Source organism: Lithobates pipiens, unplaced genomic scaffold (assembly GCF_037356315.1).
Source record: "Lithobates pipiens isolate NorthernLeopardFrog02 unplaced genomic scaffold, aLitPip1_a1.2 Scaffold_16, whole genome shotgun sequence".
NCBI classification, from domain to species: Eukaryota; Metazoa; Chordata; class Amphibia; order Anura; family Ranidae; genus Lithobates; species Lithobates pipiens.
The window spans coordinates 537,868,113-537,890,227 of NW_027507748.1; the positions used below are offsets into that span (position 1 = coordinate 537,868,113).

General features: G+C 44.3%; 1 protein-coding gene across 3 annotated transcripts; it reads left to right on the top strand.

The window, feature by feature from the left end:
* Window positions 1–616: 616 nt before the first annotated feature.
* On the top strand, window positions 617–21,320 carry NUDT15 (nudix hydrolase 15). 3 transcript variants are annotated; one of them, XM_077483259.1, is made up of 4 exons: window positions 617–781; window positions 7,679–7,898; window positions 14,815–15,011; window positions 20,563–21,320. In XM_077483259.1, exons 2-4 carry the CDS (start codon window positions 7,750–7,752, stop codon window positions 20,691–20,693), a joined length of 477 nt encoding a protein of 158 aa, XP_077339385.1. In that variant the 5' UTR covers window positions 617–781; window positions 7,679–7,749; the 3' UTR covers window positions 20,694–21,320. The 3 variants fall into 3 exon arrangements, with proteins under 3 accessions (XP_077339385.1, XP_077339386.1, XP_077339387.1); XM_077483260.1 differs by having other exon boundaries at window positions 679–701; XM_077483261.1 differs by lacking the exon at window positions 617–781 and adding an exon at window positions 7,381–7,402.
* The last annotated feature ends 795 nt before the right edge of the window (window positions 21,321–22,115 follow it).

The following is a 22,115-nucleotide window of genomic DNA, read 5'->3' on the forward strand; positions in this document are numbered from 1 at the left end:
GAAAAAGTGCCATGTGTGGGCAAGTAGCTCGTTTGGAAAGTCCAGCGGACAGTCCTGTGGAAAGTCCGCCAGACTAAGTCCGCCGGATAGTCTGCTACGTGTTTACGCGGTATTAGTAAATCAACTCCATAGTAACAAAGTACCCTGCATTTTGGTGCAGCATGATTTAAAAAAAAAAGGGTCATGCACTTCTTTTGTGCGATTTACATGCAGGAGGCAGCCTATTCAAATGAATGGGCTACCCTAACACAATGCATGGCAACGCACAGGAACACGTGCTCAAATGTGAATCTAGCCTAACTGAACGAGCTAAAGACAGAAGATGATCGGTTGCCATCCACAGCTGCTCTGGATTCTGTCTGTTTAATTTTTGATGAATCTTTTTTAATAAATAAGGCTGCCCATGATCCTTCATGGGTAAAATGTATAAACGTCCTTTACAAGGAAATTCAGTGATCATCAGTTTACATTGATTTATGAATATAGATGCAAAGGAACCACCTAATGCACTATAGATTTCCTGTACCCCCACTTGTGTGTTTGTTTTGGACTCTGCACATGTATTACAGGGCACAGCAAGATACATCAGCAGAGAGCCTGGGCTGACACTTCACTCTGATGTCACAGGCTCCGCCCCCAGCAGTACAGGAAGCATGGTGCTGCAATGAGGACATCAGGAGATTGTACAATGTGGATGTAAGGTACAGTATATCAATCCTCAATCAGGACTGGGATGTACTGAACCAGAGAAGACTACAACTTGTGAACATTAACTGGGAAGGTAAATAATAGGAATGCTTAGCTAGTGCCTCTCATGCTTTCTTTTCATTCATTCTGGACACATTCATTTATTTTCATAATCACCCTTGGCTTGTATTCCTTATTCTTTCTCTGCACATTGCCATCTCTGTTATTTGAAAGTCCTACAGCAGTATGTAGTTATGGGACACAGAAAGTAATGTATGGTGAAGAACAGCACTAAACATTTGTACCTGATAACAGAACAGACATGTAATTTGTAAAGAAAACAGAAAGCTGTCTATGTGGCCCCCATTGCTCGGGGGGGGGGGGGGGGCAGCAACCTTTAGATCGCAGACAGGTGACTGGTAAGTGGGGATCTGAGATTGCTGAACCGCCATTCCAGAACAGAGGGACTACTGGTAAAGTTGGAGCAATAAACCGATGCCTCCTCTGTAGTGCTGGCTCCTGTCTAGGAATGGGTTCGGGGCATGTTCCCATCAGGAAGTCGACACTGTACAACGCTAATCACAGGCATCTCCCGGTCCGTGGCTGCACAGATTGGGAAATGTCTCACTACCTGTGATTAGCGGTGTGCAGTGTCGACTTCCTGTCGGGATCAGGCACGTGGGATCCCGAACACGCCCGAGCCCAGCTCTACTCCTGTCCCATGCGGAGTGATACCAACTGCACTCCATCTCTTATCCCAGCTAGTGGTCTCCAGAGTGGTGACAGCAGCAGGAAAGAAGAGATCTTCAGATCAGTGTGAAGCAATCAATCCACTGGGCATAATAGTATAGGGCTTCTTTCACACTGATGTGCTGCGGTTTACGCTCACCGCTGAATGCAGGAGTTTTGGTGCGCTTTCTGAATGCAGGAGTTTTGTGCGCTTTCAGAAAGTGCACCATACCTGCAGGATATAATAGAAGTCTATGGGAAAACGACACTTAATCCAGGAAAGTTGCAGATGCACTGCACTACACCTGTGGTGCAGGTGAACTGCAGCACATCAGTGTGAAAACAACCTCGTAGGGGGCTCAGAATAGTAAGGACTGGTTCACACTGCTGCAATGTCCGAGATCGGATGGGATTCGCACCTCACTGCAGTGCAAATCACGTGCAATCTCTTTGCAATGCGATTTCAGCCATATAGTTAGTATCAGTGTGAAAACAACCTTGTAGGGGGCTCAGAATAGTAAGGGCTGGTTCACACTGCTGCGATGTCTGAGATCGGATGGGATTCGCACCTCACTGCAGTTCAAATCACATTCAATCTCTTTGCAATGCGATTTCCGCCATATAGATAGTATGACTGAATTTGCGTCGCATTCGGACCAAACTCGCACATGACCCTTTTTTTGGTCTGCAGCAGAATCTGGTAGCATGGGTGTTCACACCCATGTGATCCTATTCCTGTCCAAGTTTGCAGATCACACTGCGATATGCTAACTGATTTGGGGGTGTCATTAACTTTTAACTGACACTCCCAGCAGTTTGCATAGGTCAGTGTGAACTGCTGCTGGGAGACATGCAATGTGGGAATCCGCAGTGGATTTGCAGGGGTCCCGCATTGTAGTGCAGTGTAAACCGGCCCTAGGGATTTGTTTACATTTGCAGTTTGGGGGGTGGTAAAACCCCATAGTTAAAATGTGTTTTTTATCACCCCTGCCCCAACCACACCCCCTTTAGCTGCAGTGGCCAGGGGTGTACAAATGTTGCAGCAGCAGTAGAAGTTATACACCCTGTCATGGTTGGTGGGTAGCACCTGCGAAGCATGACCTATTCAAGTGAATGAGGCGACTCTGCAAGTGCCCTGCAACCTTGTGCAATGCAGCAAGGAAGGGGTTAAAGTAGGGAGTGTTGTGTTTTTTTCAGCACCTGTTTTAACCCCTTGGACCCGAAGAAGAATGCAGTTGCAGGGCACTTGCAGAGTGGGTGCATTTACTTGAATGGGTTATGATTGCTAGGCGGCAGCGCTTTGCAAAAGCAACAAGGGGCCTAATTCTTGCTGCATCATGTGTACGCCTTTCCATGTGGGTTCGGATCTTAAGCAGGTTACAGAGTATGTGATTTTCTTTTCTTCAACTACGGTTGACTGTGTTGATGGGAGAATCCCTCCTGCAGAGCTATTGTGTTTTCCCAGCAGGGGGGGCCTGTAGAGCCATGATTACTGCTAGCTGCTGGCAATATTTGCATGCTAAAAATCTGACATGCTGGTTGTACCCAAGTTGATCGACGGATCAACTTAAGTACAATCAGCCTGCCCATAGATGGATCAAATCTGCATTGGCCCCTGCTAAGGATGAGCTCAGGCGTGTTCGCAAACAGCACGAGAAGAGCCCGCCAAGAAGTTGGCACTGCACATCGCTAATCACAGGCAGTGAGACATTTCCCGATCTCTGCAGCCGCGCATCGGGACAATGTCTCACTGCTTGTGATTAGTGCTCCGCAGTGCCAACTTCCTGGCGGGCTCTGCACGTGCTGTTTGCGAACATGCCTGAGCTCATTCTTAGTCCCTGCTTAACCAGCCAAGATTTGATCCATGGCTGGCTTTAGTTTGAACACACCCATGTTTTTCATGGCTACACGCTATTCAGCAGTAGGGATCATCTCAGGGGTGTTTGGATCCTAGTCTGAACCCACCTGAGCTATCCCACTAGGTAGATGTCACTGTGCACCACCAATCATAAGTAGCTGAGATGCACATATGAAAAGGGCAGAAATACATGCAGCTGCAGGGTGGGGAATGCCCGGTCACTTATTATTGGCAGTGCACATTGACAGCTTCCTGGCAGGATAGCCTAGGTGGATTGGGACTAGGATCTGAACACGCCTGAGCTCATCCCTCTTCAGCATCTGTGGCACCCGCAGCTTTCTGATTACGGGGCCACTGATTGCTCTGATAGGACGCAGGCACTGTTCAGCTGATAATTTTTCACCCGGCTGTACAATCTAATTTACATTTACCAAAATGATGTAATATAAGGACAAACCTAAAAAAATCCAACCAATTCCTATCCACTCACACAACCTTTATATTACATGTCTGTTGGTAGAGATAAAGAAGTTTGTACAATCAGAGTGTATAGTGTACAATTGTATTCTATAATTCCCCGTTCACCCCACATCGCTGATATAATGTGCGCTTCAGTGTGAAAAAATGCAGGCATGCATGCTGCATTTTTCCGCAGCGTGCTTAATGGCACTGCATGTTACCGCACTGCTGTGCAGAGACATGAGTTAAGTGTCAGCTTGTGCACTTCAAATAAAGTTAAAAAATAAAAGTAAACTGTGATGCACTGATATGCGCATCACACCACCCCCTTACTGTGGCTCACTGCAGGCAAAAACTAATGGCTGCCTGCATGCTGAAACAGAGAATTTAACATAAAGGCAATGTGAATGAAGCTTTACATTTTAGGCTCCATACACGCAGCAGTTTAGCAGCAATAAATTGCTGTCTTCAGAGGTGGCTAAATGCTGCCTCCAGGGGCATCAGCACTACACTGCTATGGCTGCATACAGTTTTGTGCATTGCTAATACTCAGCAGAAACGACAATCTGGCTGCATCCAGGGTCTATCAGAGGCTGTCACGTGTGAACACCGGTGGTGCCAGCCCATAGGTTTTGTACAGAGTACAAATCTGACAGTCGCCTTGGACAGCTGCAACTGTTCGCATACAGGGTGTACATGCAGCACTTACAACCACCCCCGAGAATCTATGTTTAGACCCGCTGCATGAGGCCCTGGCATTTACCTGCTCATGGAGTGTACAGCTTGTATAAGGCTAGGTTCACACTGCTGCGATGTCCATGATCAGATGTGATTCGCACAGCCCTGCAGTGCAAATCACATCCGATCTCTGTTGCGATGCGATTTCAGCCATACAGATAGTATGGCTGAATTTGCATCGCATCCGGACCAAATTCGTACAGGACCCTTTTTTTTGGTCCGCAGCAGAATCGGATTGCATGGGTGTTCACACCATGCGATCCGATTCCTGTCCGAGTTTGCAGATCGCACTGTGATATGCGAACTGATTTGGAGGTGTCATTAACTTTTCACTGACACTCCCAGCAGTTCGCATAGGGCAGTGTGAACTTCCGCTGGGAGACATGCGATGCGGGAACCCACAGTGGATTTGCAGCGTTCCCGCATCGCAGCAGTGTGAACCTAGCCTAACAGTGTAAAATTTGCTGTTCCCTCAAAATAACTCAACACACATCCATTAATGTCTAAACCGCTGGCAACAAAAGTGAGACAGTGGATGGCTGTTGTCCTAGAAGGAAGCCTCTTCTAAAGATGATGCACAAGAAATCCTGCAAACAGTTTGCTGAAGACAAGCAGACTAAAGACATGAATTACTGGAAACATGTCCTGTGGTCTGTTGAGACCAAAATAAACTTATTTGATTCAGATGGTGTCAAGCGTGTGTGGCGGCAACCAGGTGAGGAGTACAAAGACAAGTGTGTCTTGCCTACAGTCAAGCATGGTGATGGGAGTGTCATGGTCTGGGGCTGCAGGTGTTCTGTTAACCTCCCTGGCGGTATGATTCAGTCTGGAATAAGGTGCTGAAAGCGGTACAATTATTTTGCATGGAAATCTGGCTTTTATTTTGTAGTCCTGTAATTCTTAGGAATAACGCTCTGAAATCTGTTCAAACCAGAGTCTAGCGGACATCCCGGGTATGATAAAGTTTATAATATAATAAAGAATAATAAAAATTATTCAATAATGTAATCAAATCCAAAAAAAACTGAAAAAGGGACATGTTTTGGTTGCTATGGACAATCTCCAAATTCCAAGCAGTAAAAAACTGTATTTATAATATAAAAGTGCATGCAGGGCATTGCACAAACCACTAGGGACAAAGGGGGTGTGTATTTTTTACTACAGCACTGTAATCTGTAAGATTACAGTGCTGTGTGTGTTTTGTGTACTTTTACTTTTTTGAATTTGCCGCCGTTCTCCGCTCCCGTACGCCGTAACGCCGCAGGGAACGGAGCTTGGCGGCATTCGGCACTGTGAATCGAGCGGAGGACAACTCGATCACACAGCGCGGCGGACATCGCTGGATCCAGGGGACAAGGTAAGTAACGATCCCTGTGTCCTCCCCTGCATCGAGCGGTGCAAGCCCGAGTCTGGCTCGGGGTTACCGCTATTGTAATGAAATTCCCAACCCGAGCCAGACTCGGGATTACCGCTAGGGAGGTTAATATGTGCCCATCGTTGAAAAGTGCCCGTGTATGCACAGAACGGAAGGGCACTCCAGCTGATTTCCCTATCAGCTGGAGTGACGCCACCATAGCACATGCGCATATCATAGGAGCCTTTTTTGGATGGGAGATACCATTTCTCAGGCACAATTGAATGATATGCAAACAGCGGAGGAACACCATATTTGTAGTGCTTCGCTGTTGTGTTGTGGTTTTACAGCAAGGCACAATCTGACATCTACGGTGTCCCTCCTCTGCCAACATGTACTGTGACATACTGAAGCAGAGCATGATCTCCTCCCTTCGGAGACTGGGCCGCAGAGTAGTATTCCAACATAACAACCCCAAACACACCTCCAAGAAGACCACTGCCTTCCTATAGAAGCTGAGGGTAAAGGTGATGGACTGGCTAAATTCAGTATGTCTCCAGACATAAACCCTATTGAGCATCTGTGGGGCATCTTCAAACGGAAGGTGGAGGAGAGCAAGGTCTCTAACATCCACCAGCTCCGTGATGTCAACAAGTGTCTTGCCTACAGTCAGGCATGGTGGTGGGAGTTTCATGGTCTGGGGCTGCATTAGTGCTGCCGACACTAGGGAGCTACAGTTCTTGAGGGAACCATGAATACCAACATGTACTGTGACATACTGATGCAGAGCATGATCCCCGTCCCTTCGGAGACTGGGCCGTAGGGCAGTATTCTAACATAAGGACCCCAAGCACACCTCCAAGATGACCACTGCATTGCTAAAGAAGCTGAGGGTAAAGGTGATGGACCGGCCAAGCATGTCTCCAGATCTAAAGCCTATTGAGCATCTATGGGGCATCCTTAAATGGAAGGTGGAGGAGTGCCAGGTCTCTAACATCCACCAGCTCCGTGATGTCCTCATGGAGTGGAAGAGGACTCCAGCGGCAACCTGTGAAGCTCTGGTGATCTCCATTCCCAAGAGGGTTAAGGCAGTGCTGGAAAATAATGGTGGCCACGCAAAATATTGAAACTTTGGGCCCAATTTGGACATTTTCACTTAGGGACTTAGACATTAATGGCTGAGTTATTTTGAGGGGACAGAAAATGTACACTGTTATACAAGCTGTACACTCACTACTTTACATTGTAGCAAAGTCTAATTTCTTCAGTGTTGTCACATGAAGAGCTATAATAAAATATTTACAAAAATGTGAGGGGTGTACTCACTTTTGTGAGATACTTGTACATGCTGTTCTGCCCCATCCATTTGCAGCAGCTGTGATCTCTTCAGAGTTTGACAAGCTATCTGCAGCAAGTCAAGGACGGTGCACCTGTTCCCTCCACTCACAGCTAAAGACCAGAGCTTTATGCACCATGGCTAAACGCATGCAATGTGCATGAGGTCTTAGAATCTAAAATGTAAACTGGGGTTCCTAGAGATTTTGTATACTTGGAAATTGTGCCATGACTGAACAAAGGTTGAGAAACACTGCTCTTTACTGGAAATATTGCTCAAACATTTCTGTTGTTTCCTACTGTTGGTGTTGGGCTGGTGTGATCTTTGAATACATGATAATATAGTTACATGAATGTGTCGGAACGATACCTACCATCCATTTCCTTTCCAGACTAGTCCTGCTGCCATTGTCATTATTTATAATTCATGTTTGTACATGATTTTGGAAACCTTATTTTTATCATTATTGTGTCCTTTTATAGTTAAAAAACAAATGTATTTATAATAAATGATTCAGTTACAGGACCTGCCAGCAGTAGCCAGAAGTATCTGCGTTTTGTCAAACCTGTATGAAATCTCCGAGGCACTATGGCAACCAATGGTAGACCTGGAGTCGGAGTTGGTGTTGTGATTACAAGTACATCTCATCCAGGCTGTGTTCTGCTGGGAAGAAGGAAAGCAAAGGGATCTCCAGGAGCCGGCATGTATCAACTACCAGGAGGACACCTGGAATTTGGGTATGGCTTGCCTTATGCACATGGTGAACAATGTATAGTTAAAATAATGAAATAATAATAAAGTGTTACATAACCACTTGACCTCCGGTAGATTTACCCCCTTCATGACCAGGCCATTTTTTGCTATACAGCACTGTGTTACTTTAAAGGATATCTAAAGGTTAGTTTTTTTCTGTGTTTTTTTTTTTTTTTTTTAAAACAAACAAGTCATACTTACCTCCTCTGTGCAGTTGGTTTGGCACAGAGTGGCCCCGATTCTCCTCTTCTGGGGTCCCACAGCGGCTCTCCTGGCTCCTCCTCTTCTCGAGTGCCCTGTTGGACACCTGCTCTCCCTCAGGGCACTCGTATGGGCACGCTCCCGTGTACTGCTGCTGCGTCTATTGACACAAACAGCAAGACTCGGCCCTGCTCCCGTCGTTGGATTGGATTGACAGCAGTGGGAACCAGTGGCTGCGCTGCTATCAGTCTATCCAATAAGGATCAGAGTCACTGGCTGGAGGTAGTGTGCTCGTCCCCGTCACTGGAAAGACCGGGTTCAGGTAAGTAGAAGGGGGGTCTCTTGGGGACTACTGGATCACTGGAGGTTTTTCACCTTTAATGCATTAACGTGAAAGACCCTGAGGGTTTACAACCCCTTTAAGTGCACGGTCATGCAGCACTGTACATAAATTATATGTCATTTTTTTCCCCACAAATAGTGGTGATCAAATACCACCAAAAGAAATCCTGAGTTTTTTTGTATTTTGGTCCATACACAAAAAAAGATTGAAAACATTATTATTATTATTATTCACGATTTATATAGCGCCAACAGTTTATGCAGTGCTTCACAATGTAGAGGGGGGACAGCACAATTACAGTACAATACAGAAGGGACAGGAGGGCCCTGCTCGTAGAGCTTACATTCTAAAGGGAGGGGGTGGTGGTACAAAAGGTAATAGATGCAGGGAATGATTTGATGGGATTGTTAGGTGGGTGTAGGATAGGCTTCCCTGAATAATTGAATTTTCAGGGATCTCCTAAAGGTGGACGGGGTAGGGGCTGATCGGATATATCGGGACATGGAATTCCAGAGGATGGGAGAGGCTCTGGAGAAGTCCTGAAGGCGAGCATGGGAGGAGGTAACAAGGGAGGTAGAGAGCAGGAGTTCCTGGGAGGAGCAGAGGGGACGATATGGGCGATATCTGAAGATGATGCTGGTGACGTAGCTGGGGGTGATGTTGTGGATGGCCTTGTATATTGTGGTTAGCATTTTGAATTTTATACGGTGGGGGTGGAAACCAGTGAAAGGATTGGCAGAGAGGGGCAGCAGTCACAGATTGATTGATGAGGTGTATTAGTCTAGCAGCAGCATTCATAATATACTGAAGGGGGGATAGCCTGCGTAAGGGTAGGTCGTTAAGGAGAAAGTTGCAGTAGTCAAGGCGGGAAATAATTAGGGGTGAATATGTTTCTTTGTGGTGTCATTAGCCAGGAAGTGTCAAATTCTGGAGATGTTGTGGAGGTTAAGGCGGCAGGATTTAGCCAGTAATTGGATGTGGGGGCTGACGGAGAGGTCAGAGTCAAGGAGGACACCCAGCACCCTGGCATGTGTGGAGGGACCAATGGTTGTGCTGATGATTGTAATGGTAAAGTCATGGGGGGGGGGGCGGAAGGAGGAAATATTACAAGCTCAGTTTTAGAAAGATTGAGTTTGAGAAAGGGGTGTGACATCCATACCGAGATGTCATTCAGTAAATTTGAGATCCGTGAGGAGATCGAGGGGGTGAGTTGAGGAGTGGAGAGATAGATTTGGGTGTTGTCGGCACAGAGGTGGTATTGGCAGCCATGGGAGGTTATCAACTGGCTCAAGGAATAGGTATAAAGCGAGAAAAGGAGGGGCCCAAGGACAGAGCCTTGGGGTACCCCAACAGAAAGAGGAAGGAGAGCGGAGGAGATGGTATTGTAAGTGACACTGAAAGTGCGCTGAGATAGGTAGGAGGAGAACCAGGATAAAGCAGAATCACAGAGGCCAAGGGAGTGTAGTTTGCTGAGGAGGAGAAGTTGGTCAACTGTGTCGAAGGCAGAAAAGAAGTCTAAGACCGCGTACACACGGGCGGACTGTTCGCCCAACTAAGTTCGTCAGACAATCCGACAAACAGTCCGTTCAAAATTTGCATGAACGGACTTGACCACACACGATGAGCAGACAGTCCGCTGAAAGCGTGCGCGATGACGTGAACGGCACGTACGACGGGACGAGAAATTCGACGTCCAATACACTGCAATGCAACCTTCGCCGTGTAAATCCTTTCTGAGCATGCGCCAAACTTAGTCTGTCGAACTAGCCTACACACGAGCGGACTGTCCGCTGAAACCAAGTTTGGACGGACTGTCTTACGGAAATTCCGTAAGACTTTGTTCGTCAGACTGTCCGCTGAAACAGTCTGCTGAAGCCCACACACGAGCGGATTGTCCGCTGAAACACTGTTCAGCGGACTAAGTTGGGCGAACAGTCCGCCCGTGTGTACGCGGCCTAAGTGTATGCGTATAGACTAATGGCCATTGGTTTTAGACGTTAGTAGGTCATAGGGGAGTTTTAGTAGGGCAATGTCAGTAGAATGTTGTGGATGGAAGCCGGACTGTAGGGAGTCGAGAAGGTTGTTGTCCGTGAGGTAGGGACTCATTCGGTCATGGACAAGGCAATGCGAAGAGCTTGGAAGCAAACAGGAGCAGGAAGATGGGTCTTAAGCTATTCAAACAGGTGGGGTGCAGTGAAGGTTTAAGTATGGGGTTAACCAGTGCATGTTTGAGCAGGGAAGGAAAGGTGCCGGAAAGGGAGAGGTTGAGAATAAAAAACGTATCCAAAAAATAAAATAAAAAAAGTTTTCATAAATGTAATATGTACTCTGCTTATATGTATTATGCTGCATATTTTTGGCAAAAAATCCTAATAAGCATATATTGATTGGTTTGCGCAAAAGTTATAGTGTCTACAAACTGTGTGTGTGTGTGTGTGTGTGTGTGTGTGTGTGTGTGTGGCGGATGACGCTTTGGACAAAGTGTCATTCATGTGTAAATTTAGTTTTTGCCTCAGAACAGTAGTTGTGTTCTGACGGTTAATTATGTAGGTTTAACTTTGACATCAGTTTGGCTGGGCTGTGTTAGAGTTCTGCTTGGTCATGTGTACAGTGAGGTGCACATGACAAGCCAGAACTAGGCCTGGTTGGACATTTTGGGTATCGGCTTCCTCTGAACCAATCAGTGGGTGTGCCGGGCACCGCTGAGTAGTCTGGGAAGGGGTACTTAAGATGTTGAAGTCACATGTTCAGTAGGAGTTTGTGAGGCCCGAGCAGTCTGTTCTTGATTCCTGGACCAGGGTAGCCCCGCGAGGGGTCCCGGTCACGGGGTGTTCGACATCCCGCAACATGCTTCCCTTGGTTAGCCCCAATAGACCCGCCTGGTCTGGGGTGGGGATCCATCTGTTCCCGAGTCTCGGAACCGGCTGGTCTGAGGCGCAGTAACTGAGGGAGGATTCCAGGCGTCCGGGTGTGCTCTTGGCTTGGAGGGGCACCACAGCTTGTGAAAGTGACCGGGGGAGTACTCTTCGGAGGAGGGCCAACAAGTTGGCATCCTGAGAAGTACCTGGTTACTGAGTTGGGAAGGACATTGACGAATCCACGCTTTTTCCAGTACTATCAAGGAGACAGAGAACGTTCCAGGTACTGAGGAAAAAGGTTCCTATTCACTTTCAGTTACAGCTTGTTCAAGGTCAGAGATTTTACAAGTTCTGAATCAAAGTGCTGACTGCCATAAGCTCTGGCTAGAGATGTGTACAGCCTTGAAGCGCCCAGCTGCGAGTGGCTACTCTCTGGGTGGTACTAGAGACTTTGTTATATCTGCAGTTCAAGGTGCCTGAGTTCTTCACTCTTGCCCTCTGTTCCTATATGAGACTGTGTTGTTGGATGTTACCCCTGCAAAATAAACATTTCAAAAGGACTTTATTTGTGTCAGAGTCCAAATTTGTTGGGTATCAACCCTGGGAACCCCTAGACGTGGAAGAACCAGCCAACTGGAGGTAACCGGTAAGCCTATAAAGTTAAGGCCACCTTACAAAGGGTTATGGCCGCTACATATATATATATATATATATATATATATATATATATATATATATATATATATATATATATATATATATATATATATATATATATATATATATATATATATATATATACACACACACACACACACATACACTAGAATTTTTATTTTTTTATACTAGTAATGGTGGCGATCAGCAACTTATAGTGAGACTGCGATATTGCAGTGGACAATCTGACCGATGGAGCATACACATGGCCGGAATTTCCAACCAAAAGCTCACATCGAACTTTTGCTGCCGGAATTTCCGATCGTGTATACGGGGCATTAGGCTTTAGCCCTTGTGGGGGGTGGGGGTACTGCAAGGGTACAAATTTTGTTTTCAGGAGTTGGTCTTAACATTTGGGATCTTCACAAAATATTCATATGTAGTGCCACTTTAAAGGGGAAGTAGAGCCAAAGCTCGTTTGGTTGTACTTCTGTGGATCACAGGAGTGTAGACCGTTTTGCACACCTGTGACCGTTTTTCAGCAGACAGCGAGCTGAAGCCCACTGTTGGCTGACGTCACACAGCCCACACAGGTTTGGGCAAGATCAGGATCCGCCAACATGCCTGGACCGCCAGCTGCTGAGAGACTGAGCCAGGTGCTCCTGCCCCTCCACAGCCCAATGCTTCAGTGAGCGTGGGAGGGCAGAGCAGACAGTGGTGAGTGACAGTTATCAGTTCTCTGCTCAGGGAACACTTTGAAGTGAGCATTCAGCGGTGTTTGATCCCTCGGTTCTCAACCTTAGAACTGGCAGAGGACAGATAGCAAGGGCTTTTCTTGCCACTGAATCCATTCTTGAACAAAGCCAGTACTGACAGGATTATGCTGCTGCAATTGCAGACCTGTATTTGTTAATGCTAGCTGCCTGGTTGTGACTTGCTTCAGTACAATCTGAGTCACTAGTCCAGGCTGCCGGAAAAAGCAGAGAGCAAGTTAAACCAAAATAAAGTCAGAACTCTATATCTGATTTTGCATGGCAGCCAGGCAACTTGCATTTTCAGTTTGGGCAGCCCTTTTATGCCTTTCAGGTTAGGCTTTAATGAAGATGTAATCATAATAGAGTTTTCTGCCAAATAGCATTGTGTATATAAATACCGACCAATTTGTATCTTGATGCGGTCATTATTCCGTACTCTTACTTTTGGACCTTTTCACTGCCTTCGATACCGTTGACCACCCCCTCCTCCTCAAAAAACTAAATTTGCTTGGTCTCCATGGCTGCGCTTTCTGTTGGTTCGAATCTTACCTATCTCTTCACACCTTCAGTGTCACTTACAACTCCACTTCCTCTTCTCAAACATCTCTTACCGTTGGGGTCCCCCAAGGTTCTGTCCTTGGACCTCTACTATTCTCGATCTACACATTCCTCCCTGGGTCAGCTGATAGCCTCCCATGGCTTTCACTACCATTTATATGCTGATGACACCAAAATCTATCTCTCTGCCCCTCAGCTCACCCCATTAATCTCTTCACGCATCACTGATCTACTAACAGAAATATCAGCCTGGATGTCACACCACTTCCTCAAACTAAATATATCTAAAACCAAGCTCATAATATTTTCTCCCCCACTTGCCCCTTCCCCTGACTTCTCTGTCAAGATCAATGGCCCATCTATCAGTCCATCCCCAGGGTGCTAGGTGTAACCTTAGACTCTGAACTGTCCTTTCAGGACCACATCCAATCCCTGTCCAAATCATGCCGCCTTAGCCTTCGCAACATTTCCAGAATACGCCTCTTTTTAACTAATGACACCACTAAGCTTCTAATTAACTCCCTGATTATCTCTCGCCTCGATTACTGCAACTCCCTCCTCATTGGATTACCTTTTACATAGACTATCCTCCCTTCAGTCTATAATAAATACCGCTGCAAGACTCATCCACCTTACCAACCATTCAGTGTCCTCCACCCCTCTCTGCCAATCCCTCCACTGGCTTCCACTCACCCAACAAATAAAATTCAAAGTACTAATAATTATTTACAAAGCCATCCATAACTCTGCCTCCAACTACATGACTAACCTAGTCCCAAAATACCAACCAAGCCGCTCTCTTTGGTCCTCCCAAGACCTTCTGCTCTCTAGCTCCCTTGTCACCTCTTCCCATGCTCACCTTCTAACGAACACTGCTTTACTTCCTCAATCAGCTCCCCCCCCCCCCCCCACAGCTATTACCTTTTGAATCAATTGACCCTCCCTCCTAGATTGTAAGCTCTAACGAGCAGGGTCCTCTGATTTTTCTTGTACCAAATTGTAATGTAACTGTAATGTCTGCCTTTATTTTGTTAAGCACTGCGCAAATTGTTGGCGCTATATAAATCCTCTATTATAATAATATAATAATAATTGCCTTTAACATGATTTGGAGATTATCAGGTTTTTGTGAAATTCTTGCAAGGTAACTTGATTGGCAATTAAAAAAAAAAAAATGATCTAAATCTATTATGACATGACTCTAAATCTGACCATAGTGGAATCGAAAATCAGCCTGTTCAGGAAGGACTGGTCGAATTTCGATCCATCAGTGGCCTTTCCCACTTGAAACAAGTTGATCTAATGATTGCCTTCTCTCCAATGGGAATGTTGTTACATTTTTATTCAATCAGTGATATTATATATTTTTCTGGAGTTCAGCTTTTCATTTCTTATTTTAGGATATACAACCATTAAATGTTTATACTAATTTGGATTGTGATTTTTGCAAATGTCAGCATTTATATACTTTTGTACTTATGGCTTTAAAATCTGTTCATCTGACAGTTCATCTGTGTTGTCGTTGCAGTGAAAGCTGGGAGGCCTGTGCGGAGCGGGAGACCCTGGAGGAAGCAGGACTTCACCTTACCAATGTCCGTTTTGCTTCAGTAGTCAATTCAATTAGCATTGAACATAATTATCATTATATCACAATTCTAATGAAAGGGGAAGTAGACTTGAATTATCCATCAGAACCAACAAATAGAGAGCCTGAAAAGAATGAAGGTAAGTCTTTATCTCCTGAGAAACAAGAACACAGCAAAACTGTTTATTATCTGTATAACCAGAGGGGTTGACAGTGAAGTGGGCACAATAGAAAAGGTTTTTTTTTCAATGTCTTACTATCAAACTAAAGTGATAATTCAGGGCCAAATAGATGAGAATACAAAACAAAACCCAGTCAGGCACCCAACTTACCTCAGTGTATTAGAAACAAGAGCAGGCTTTGCAGTGTGAGGCTGAGATTACAAATCCTTCATCAGCAATACTTTACTGTGCTTCTTAGAAAATAAATGTAATGATTAATAAGTACATGGAAATATATACTATATACAGTGTGTATATATATATATATATATATATACTGTATGTATGATATTTGGAAGCACTAGAGAAAAATATATATATATACCATATTTATCGGCGTTTAACACGCGCCGGCGTATAACACGCACCCCAAGTTTAGGAGGGAATTTTAAGGGAAAAAACTTTTAGGAGGGAAGTTTAAAGAAAAAAAAATACATTTAAATGGCCATCAATGCAGCCTTATCAGTGTCCATCTGAAGCCTTGTCAGTGTCATTTGCAGCCTTGTCCATCATTGCACCCTTGTCAGTGTCATATGCAGCTTTGTCATGCAGCCTTTTCCATCATTGCAGCCTTGTCCCCTTGTCAGTGTCATTTGCAGCCTTGTCAGTGTCATGCAGCTTTGTCATGCAGCCTTGTCCATCATTGCAGCCTTGTCAGTGTCATTTTTAGCTTTTATTTTTAAAAATGGCGCCGCCAAGATGTCCTGTGTATCTCGGTGGCGCTCGGTAGTTCTCGGCCGCCTTTGGCCATTCTCGTTGGCTTTCAGCCCTTCTCGTCGGCTTTCGGCCACCTTCGGCCCTTCTCGTCAGCTTTCGGCAGTTCTCGGCGGTTTTTCGGCCACCGAGAAGGGCTGAAGGTGGCTGAAATCCGCAGAGAAGGGCCGAAGGCAGCCAAAAGCCGCCGAGAAGAGCCCAAGGCAGCTGAAAGCCACCCAGAGGCTCCAAAATGGTGGAGGATCGGCGTATAACACGCACCTGCGATTTTTCCCCTGATTTTAAAAGTATACGCCGATAAATACGGTAGTATGTATATGCAACAGGATAAAATAAGTATTGAATATGTCACGTCTAAAGGTGCAATTGACATGAAATGTTCACCACATGCCGGTAACAACCCATGCAATCCATACATACATACATACAAAGAAACCAAAACAAACAAGTTCAGAAATTAAGTTATGTATAATAAAATGGAATGCCGCAGGGAAAAAGTATTGAACACATAAAGAAAGGGAGGTGCAAAAAGGAATGGAAAGACAAGACACCAGCTGAAATCTATCAGTAATTAGAAAGCAATAATGCCACCTGTCAGTGCAAATTAATATCGGCTGGTTCAGTCTCAACTGATGGCCTATAAAAGGGTGTCTCCTTACCAAGGTGTCACATAAGAAACATCTCATGATGGGTAAAAGCAAAGGGCTCTCTCAAGACCTTTGCAACCTTATTGTTGCAAAGCATACTGATAGCATTGGTTACAGAAGGCATAGTTGCCAACATTGTAAAAAAAAAATTCGGGACACTTTTTTGGCAGAAGGCGGAGTTGTGTTATAATTAGGGGGCAGGGCGTGCGGTTATAGGTGTGGCATAGGAAAAGGTGAAAATGCGGCACACTCAGCGCGCCGGGGCAAAGTATGGGCGTGGTTTACGTAAAATAGTGGGCATGGCTCAAAGGGGTGTGGTTAGTGTCTGAGATGAATGTGGGATGGAGAGGGAAAGGGGGGGGAGGGATGGAGGGACAGCAGCCCCCCGATCCTACGCCACAATAGCAATATGTGTTTTCCAGAGTTTGACAATCAGCAGATAAAGATACTCCAAATACCTGGTGTTAGCGCTTCAATCATCCCGGCGCCATGATTGTTATGGTGTCAGGATGATTGAAGCGCATTATTTCTATTATTACATTGTAATATGAAATTACAGCCGGAGGGCTGTGGAAAGTTTTTTTTTTACCCACTGTGTGTGTGTGTGTGTGTGTGTGTGTGTGTGTGTGTGTGTGTGTATATATATATATATATATATATATATATATATATATATATATATATATATATATATATAAAATGTATTTATTTTATATACACATGCAATCATTAACCACTTGCCGACTGGGCCATAGCTGAATGACGGCTACAGCGCGGTCGGCTAGATCTAGGAGGGCGTACAATGACGTCCCCCCAAACTCACACTTCCCGCGTGCCCCCTGGGGTGTGCACCCGCAGGACCCAGCGCATCACAGATCGGGGTAAAGGATCAATGACATCGGCCCTTTACCACATAACGGATAACTCACTTGTCAACAAACCATCACATGTCTGGTTCAGCTCTCTCCTCACACCGATCGGTACAGCATAGGAGGGAGCCAGTGCAGCAGCACAAGTGGGCTGTATCTGGAGTACCCACAACGCTGATCCGTGCCTCATTCATGCCACATCATGCCTCATCTGTGCTCATCCATGCCCATCCATACCTCATTCATACCAGATCAGTGCCCATCCATGCCACATCAGTGCTCATCAGTGCTCATCAGTGCCTCACAAAAGTGTGATAGGCAGTTAGAAAATTAGATGTGTAATTTATATCCTTAGAACACCTGATGGTGCTCCCTGCATGGTTGGAAAAAAATAAACTTAATTTTTCAAAGAATAGTAGGGCAAAAAAAATAGAACTTCAAAAATTCACTATGCCTATTACTAAATACCTTGTAATGTCTACTTTCCAAAAATGAATCATTTGGGGAGTATTTGTACTTTCCTGGCTTGATAGCTTGTAGACGCTATAACTTTCACCCAGACCGAATAATATACAGTGATTTGGGTTATTTTTATCAAAGATAATTAGCCGTATACGTTTTCAAAATTTTATAACCAAAACAAAGAAACATGCATTTTTTAATTTATAGTGCAAAAAATAAAAACCCCAGAGGTGATCAAATACCACCAAAAGAAAGCTCTATTTGTGTGGAAAAAAGGGACACACTTTTCATATGGGTACAATGTTGAATGAGTAATTGCCATTCAAAATGTGAGAGCACTGAAAGCTGAAAATTTACCTGGTTAGGAAGGGGGTGTAAAGTTCCCAGTGGGGAAGTGGTTAATAATGGTCCAGCTTGGCTTAATGCAGGTATCCATATCATATACAGTACCTGGTTGGCTGTTGGGGATTCTGAAAACCACTAAACACAGGGGTCCTTACTCAGCACCGCCACTGTTCAGAGAATGTCTTGTATTTTTTGTGACATCAACTGCCCCTCCTCCCCCACCAATCAGAGAACCAATTGATTGAAAAAATACAGTGCATTCTATGAATTGCGGCAGCCCTCTAGATATAAATTATGGACAGTTTTATAAAGCTAAGTTGGACCAATGTAAGTTGAAAATAAAGATTTCACTTTAAACTGATGATATATATCTATATGACAAATAATGTAGCAGGGAAGATGTGCAATCACACAGTTCTCTCTGCTGCAGAGAGAGATCTGTGAACTAACACAAGCTTGATACCAGGGACTGCATTTTAAGAATGGGCCACAAAATGCAGGCTGCGTTATTGAGCAATACTGCAGTGTATAACAGAGAGCAGACGGCAATATCCACTTATCTTAAATTATTGTAGAGCCTGCTCTTTATTATTATTATTATTATTATACACGATTTATATAGCGCCAACAGTTTACACAGCGCTTTACAATGGGGGGGGGGGGACACAATTACAGTACAATACAAAAGGTACAGGAGGGCCCTACTCGTAGAGTTTACATTCTAAAGGGAGGAGGTGGTGGTACAAAAGGTAATAGCTGCAGAGAATGATTTGATGGGGGTGGCTCAAGGACAATTGTTAGGTGGGTGTGGGATAGGCTTCCCTGAATAAATGAGTTTTCAGGGATCTCCTAAAGGTGGACAGGGAAGGGGCTGATAGGACAGACTGGGGCAGGGAGTTCCAGAGGATGGGAGAGGCTCTGGAGAAGTCTTGAAGGCAAGCATGGGAGGAGGTAACAAGGGATATAGAAAGCAGGAGGTCCTGGGAGGAACAGTGGGGACGATTTGGGCGATATCTGCAGATGAGGTTGGTGATGTAGATGGGGGGTGATTTTGTGGATGGCTTTGTATGTTATGGTTAGCATTTCGAATTTTACATGGTGGGGTAGGGGAAGCCAGTGAAGGGATTTGCAGAGAGAAGCAGCAGTCACAGATCGATTACTGAGGTGTATTCGTCTAGCAGCAGCATTCATAATAGACTGAAGGGGGGATAGCCTGCTTAAGGGTAGGCCATTAAGGAAAGAGTTGCAGTAGTCAAGGCGGGAAATAATGGGAGTGAACAAGTTGTTTTGTGGTGTCATTATTTAGGAAGGGTCGAATTCTGTAGATATTGCGGATGTGAAGATGGCAGGCTTTAGCCAGTGATTGGATATGGGGGCTGAAGGAGAGGTCAGAGTCAAGGATTACACCCAGGACCCTGGCATGTGTGGAGGGACCAATGGTTGTGTTGTTGATATTAATGGTGAATTCATGGGGGGGATCGTGAAGGAGGAAATATAACAAGCTCAGTTTTAGAAAGATTGAGTTTGAGGAAGTGGTTTGACATCCATATCGATATGTCATGTCATTCAGTAAGTTTGAGATCGGTGAGGAGATCGAGGGGGTGAGTTCTTTAGACTAAGTATCCACAGACCTAAATATAGAAGCAAGTCACCTAATATCAATAGTTAGGCTGTGCTAAGAATACTGTTGGACCAAGCAAATCAAGTCAACTACAAGCCACATAATGAACATGTTTTTTTGGAATGACCAAATCACCAGAAAAGGCAGAAGTTTACTCTGAGCTGTTTGGCTCCAGACATATTTTTCATACCTGTTGGTTGAGGAATGCTTGGCAGGGGTCTGAAATTCCCCCTTCCCACCTACTGAATTCCCCTTTTAAGTCCCACAAACAAATCATATGTAGATCCTATGTCATGGGCTTTGTTCTCATTCAGCCAAAATTAACCTTAAGTGGTTGTAGAACTCAGACATGAAATATGAACAAAGTATATACCTTTATATTGTGTACTTGTCTCTTGAACCAAGTGTAATTTCTGACAAGTTTTCCTGACACCAAGAGAAAAATAGTGATGGGGAAGGACCTCCAGCTGATTGACAGCCTCAGCTTTGTACCTGTAAGTTGTCTAGAGAGAGGGAGGGGGTATCCCTGTCCTCCAATCAGCTCTTAGAGCTCTCTTAACTGAGTTCTGCAAAATGTAAATTCAGCTCTCCGCCTCCTTTTCTCAGACAAGATTATAAATCCAGCACTCTGAATGGATGTAGAGTAGAGAAGAGAAGACACCAGATAGACAGGTACAACTTATGTAGAAAGATTTATTTCATTTATGTGTACCACCTGATAATAGTTACTTCACTGGGTATATGTAAGGTTTACAACCACTTTAAAGATATACTGTGCATGACTTCAAATTGTGTTTTTTTTCATATTGTAGGCTGGAATTGGGTTAAGTGGGACGAATTTCCTCCAAATGACCAGCTGTTCTGGGCTTTGTACTGTTTAAGACAGCAAGGATATAATCCCTTCACAGAAGATTTTAATCATCTCTACCCAGCCCAGAGATGACCCTGGACAACAAGAGATTTTATAGTAGAAAATCTATTTACTGCATATTTTCTTTAATATGCTTTGATATGGAAACGTAAATTATTTACCTTCTGTGTTTTCAACCTAACTTCCAACTGTAATAACTTGTAGATTAACTAGCCGAGGGTTATAGTTTTGTTTTTTATTGCCTCTCTACTTTTTTCTGTTTTAGATTGCAAACTGTAGAAACGGTTACAGAAATAAATACAAGGAATGGTTCCAGCAAAGACTCCACCAAATACATTTTACACATTAGAAAGTAATAAAAGACCTAGAGGTGTTTTTATAAAGCATTCATCCAGGCTGCACAAAACTTTCCTGTATTTTCTCTATTACTATAACATCCTAGGTTTGTCAGCTCCATCTAGTGGCCAGAGTGCAGTATATTTTTCTAAAAAAGTGCAGTCAGAAAATATACAGCATTTTGGCCTTTAGATGGAGCTGTTGATCATAGGAAGTCATAGTATTAGAAAAAATTCCTGCAGCCTGGACTTTTTACATTCATTACATTGTTACATTACATTTATATTACATTACTTGTTACATTAAATTGTTAAATGCAACAGCTAATGAAATTTTTATTAAAAAGACACCATAGTATTATTAGTTATATTGTATATTTTGCAGCACCGATTGTAAACACTTAGAGTCCATTCACACAGGGGCAACACAACTTCCAGCGCGACTTTGGGAGACAACTTTGACACGACTTGAGCATGAATCACAGAGCGACTTGAGGCAACTTACAAGTCAACTTGAAGTTGCCTCCAGGACAGGGGACTTTGCCAGTGGCCAATCACATAATAATGAGCTCTGTGGGAGGGAGGGGTTTGCCTAAAAAAACATTTTTACTTCCTGGAAAGTTGCTTCAGTTAAGACAGGGGATCCGACTTGGATGCAACTTCCATTGAAATCAATGGGTACAAGTTGCCTAGAAGTCAGATTGAAGTAGTACAGGAACCTTTTCTGAAGTCGGAGCGACTTCAGTAGTGTACATTAAGACGACTCTCATTCACTTTCATTGATTTTATCATGTTGCATGGCTTGAGGCAACTTCGGACAACTTGTGTGAATGGACTCTTACAAGCTGACTATTAGAGATCAGCCTGATGTTCATGTCGAACGTAAGTTCAACTTGAACATCGGGTGTTCAGAGCAAATTCAAAAGCTGTGGAACACTGTTTAAAGTCTATTGTATATTAACATGAAAAAACAAAACTGCTCATTCTAAAGACTTATATGCAATTTATTGCCCTAAAAAGTGTTTGGGGACCTGGGTCCTGTATCAATGCAAAAAGAAAGTTTTAAAAACGTCCATTTTTTCAGGAGCAGTGATTTTAATAATGCTTAAAGTGAAACAATAACAATGAAATATTCAGTTAAATATCGTGCCTGGGGGGG

Bases quoted from the DNA above. Each gene is read 5' to 3' on its own strand.
- NUDT15 (XM_077483259.1), top strand. From the start codon at position 7,750: ATGGCAACCAATGGTAGACCTGGAGTCGGAGTTGGTGTTGTGATTACA. The intron at 7,899-14,814 runs GTATGGCTTGCC...TTGTCGTTGCAG, and splicing joins GGAGGACACCTGGAATTTGG to TGAAAGCTGGGAGGCCTGTG. The intron at 15,012-20,562 runs GTAAGTCTTTAT...TTCATATTGTAG, and splicing joins AGAGCCTGAAAAGAATGAAG to GCTGGAATTGGGTTAAGTGG.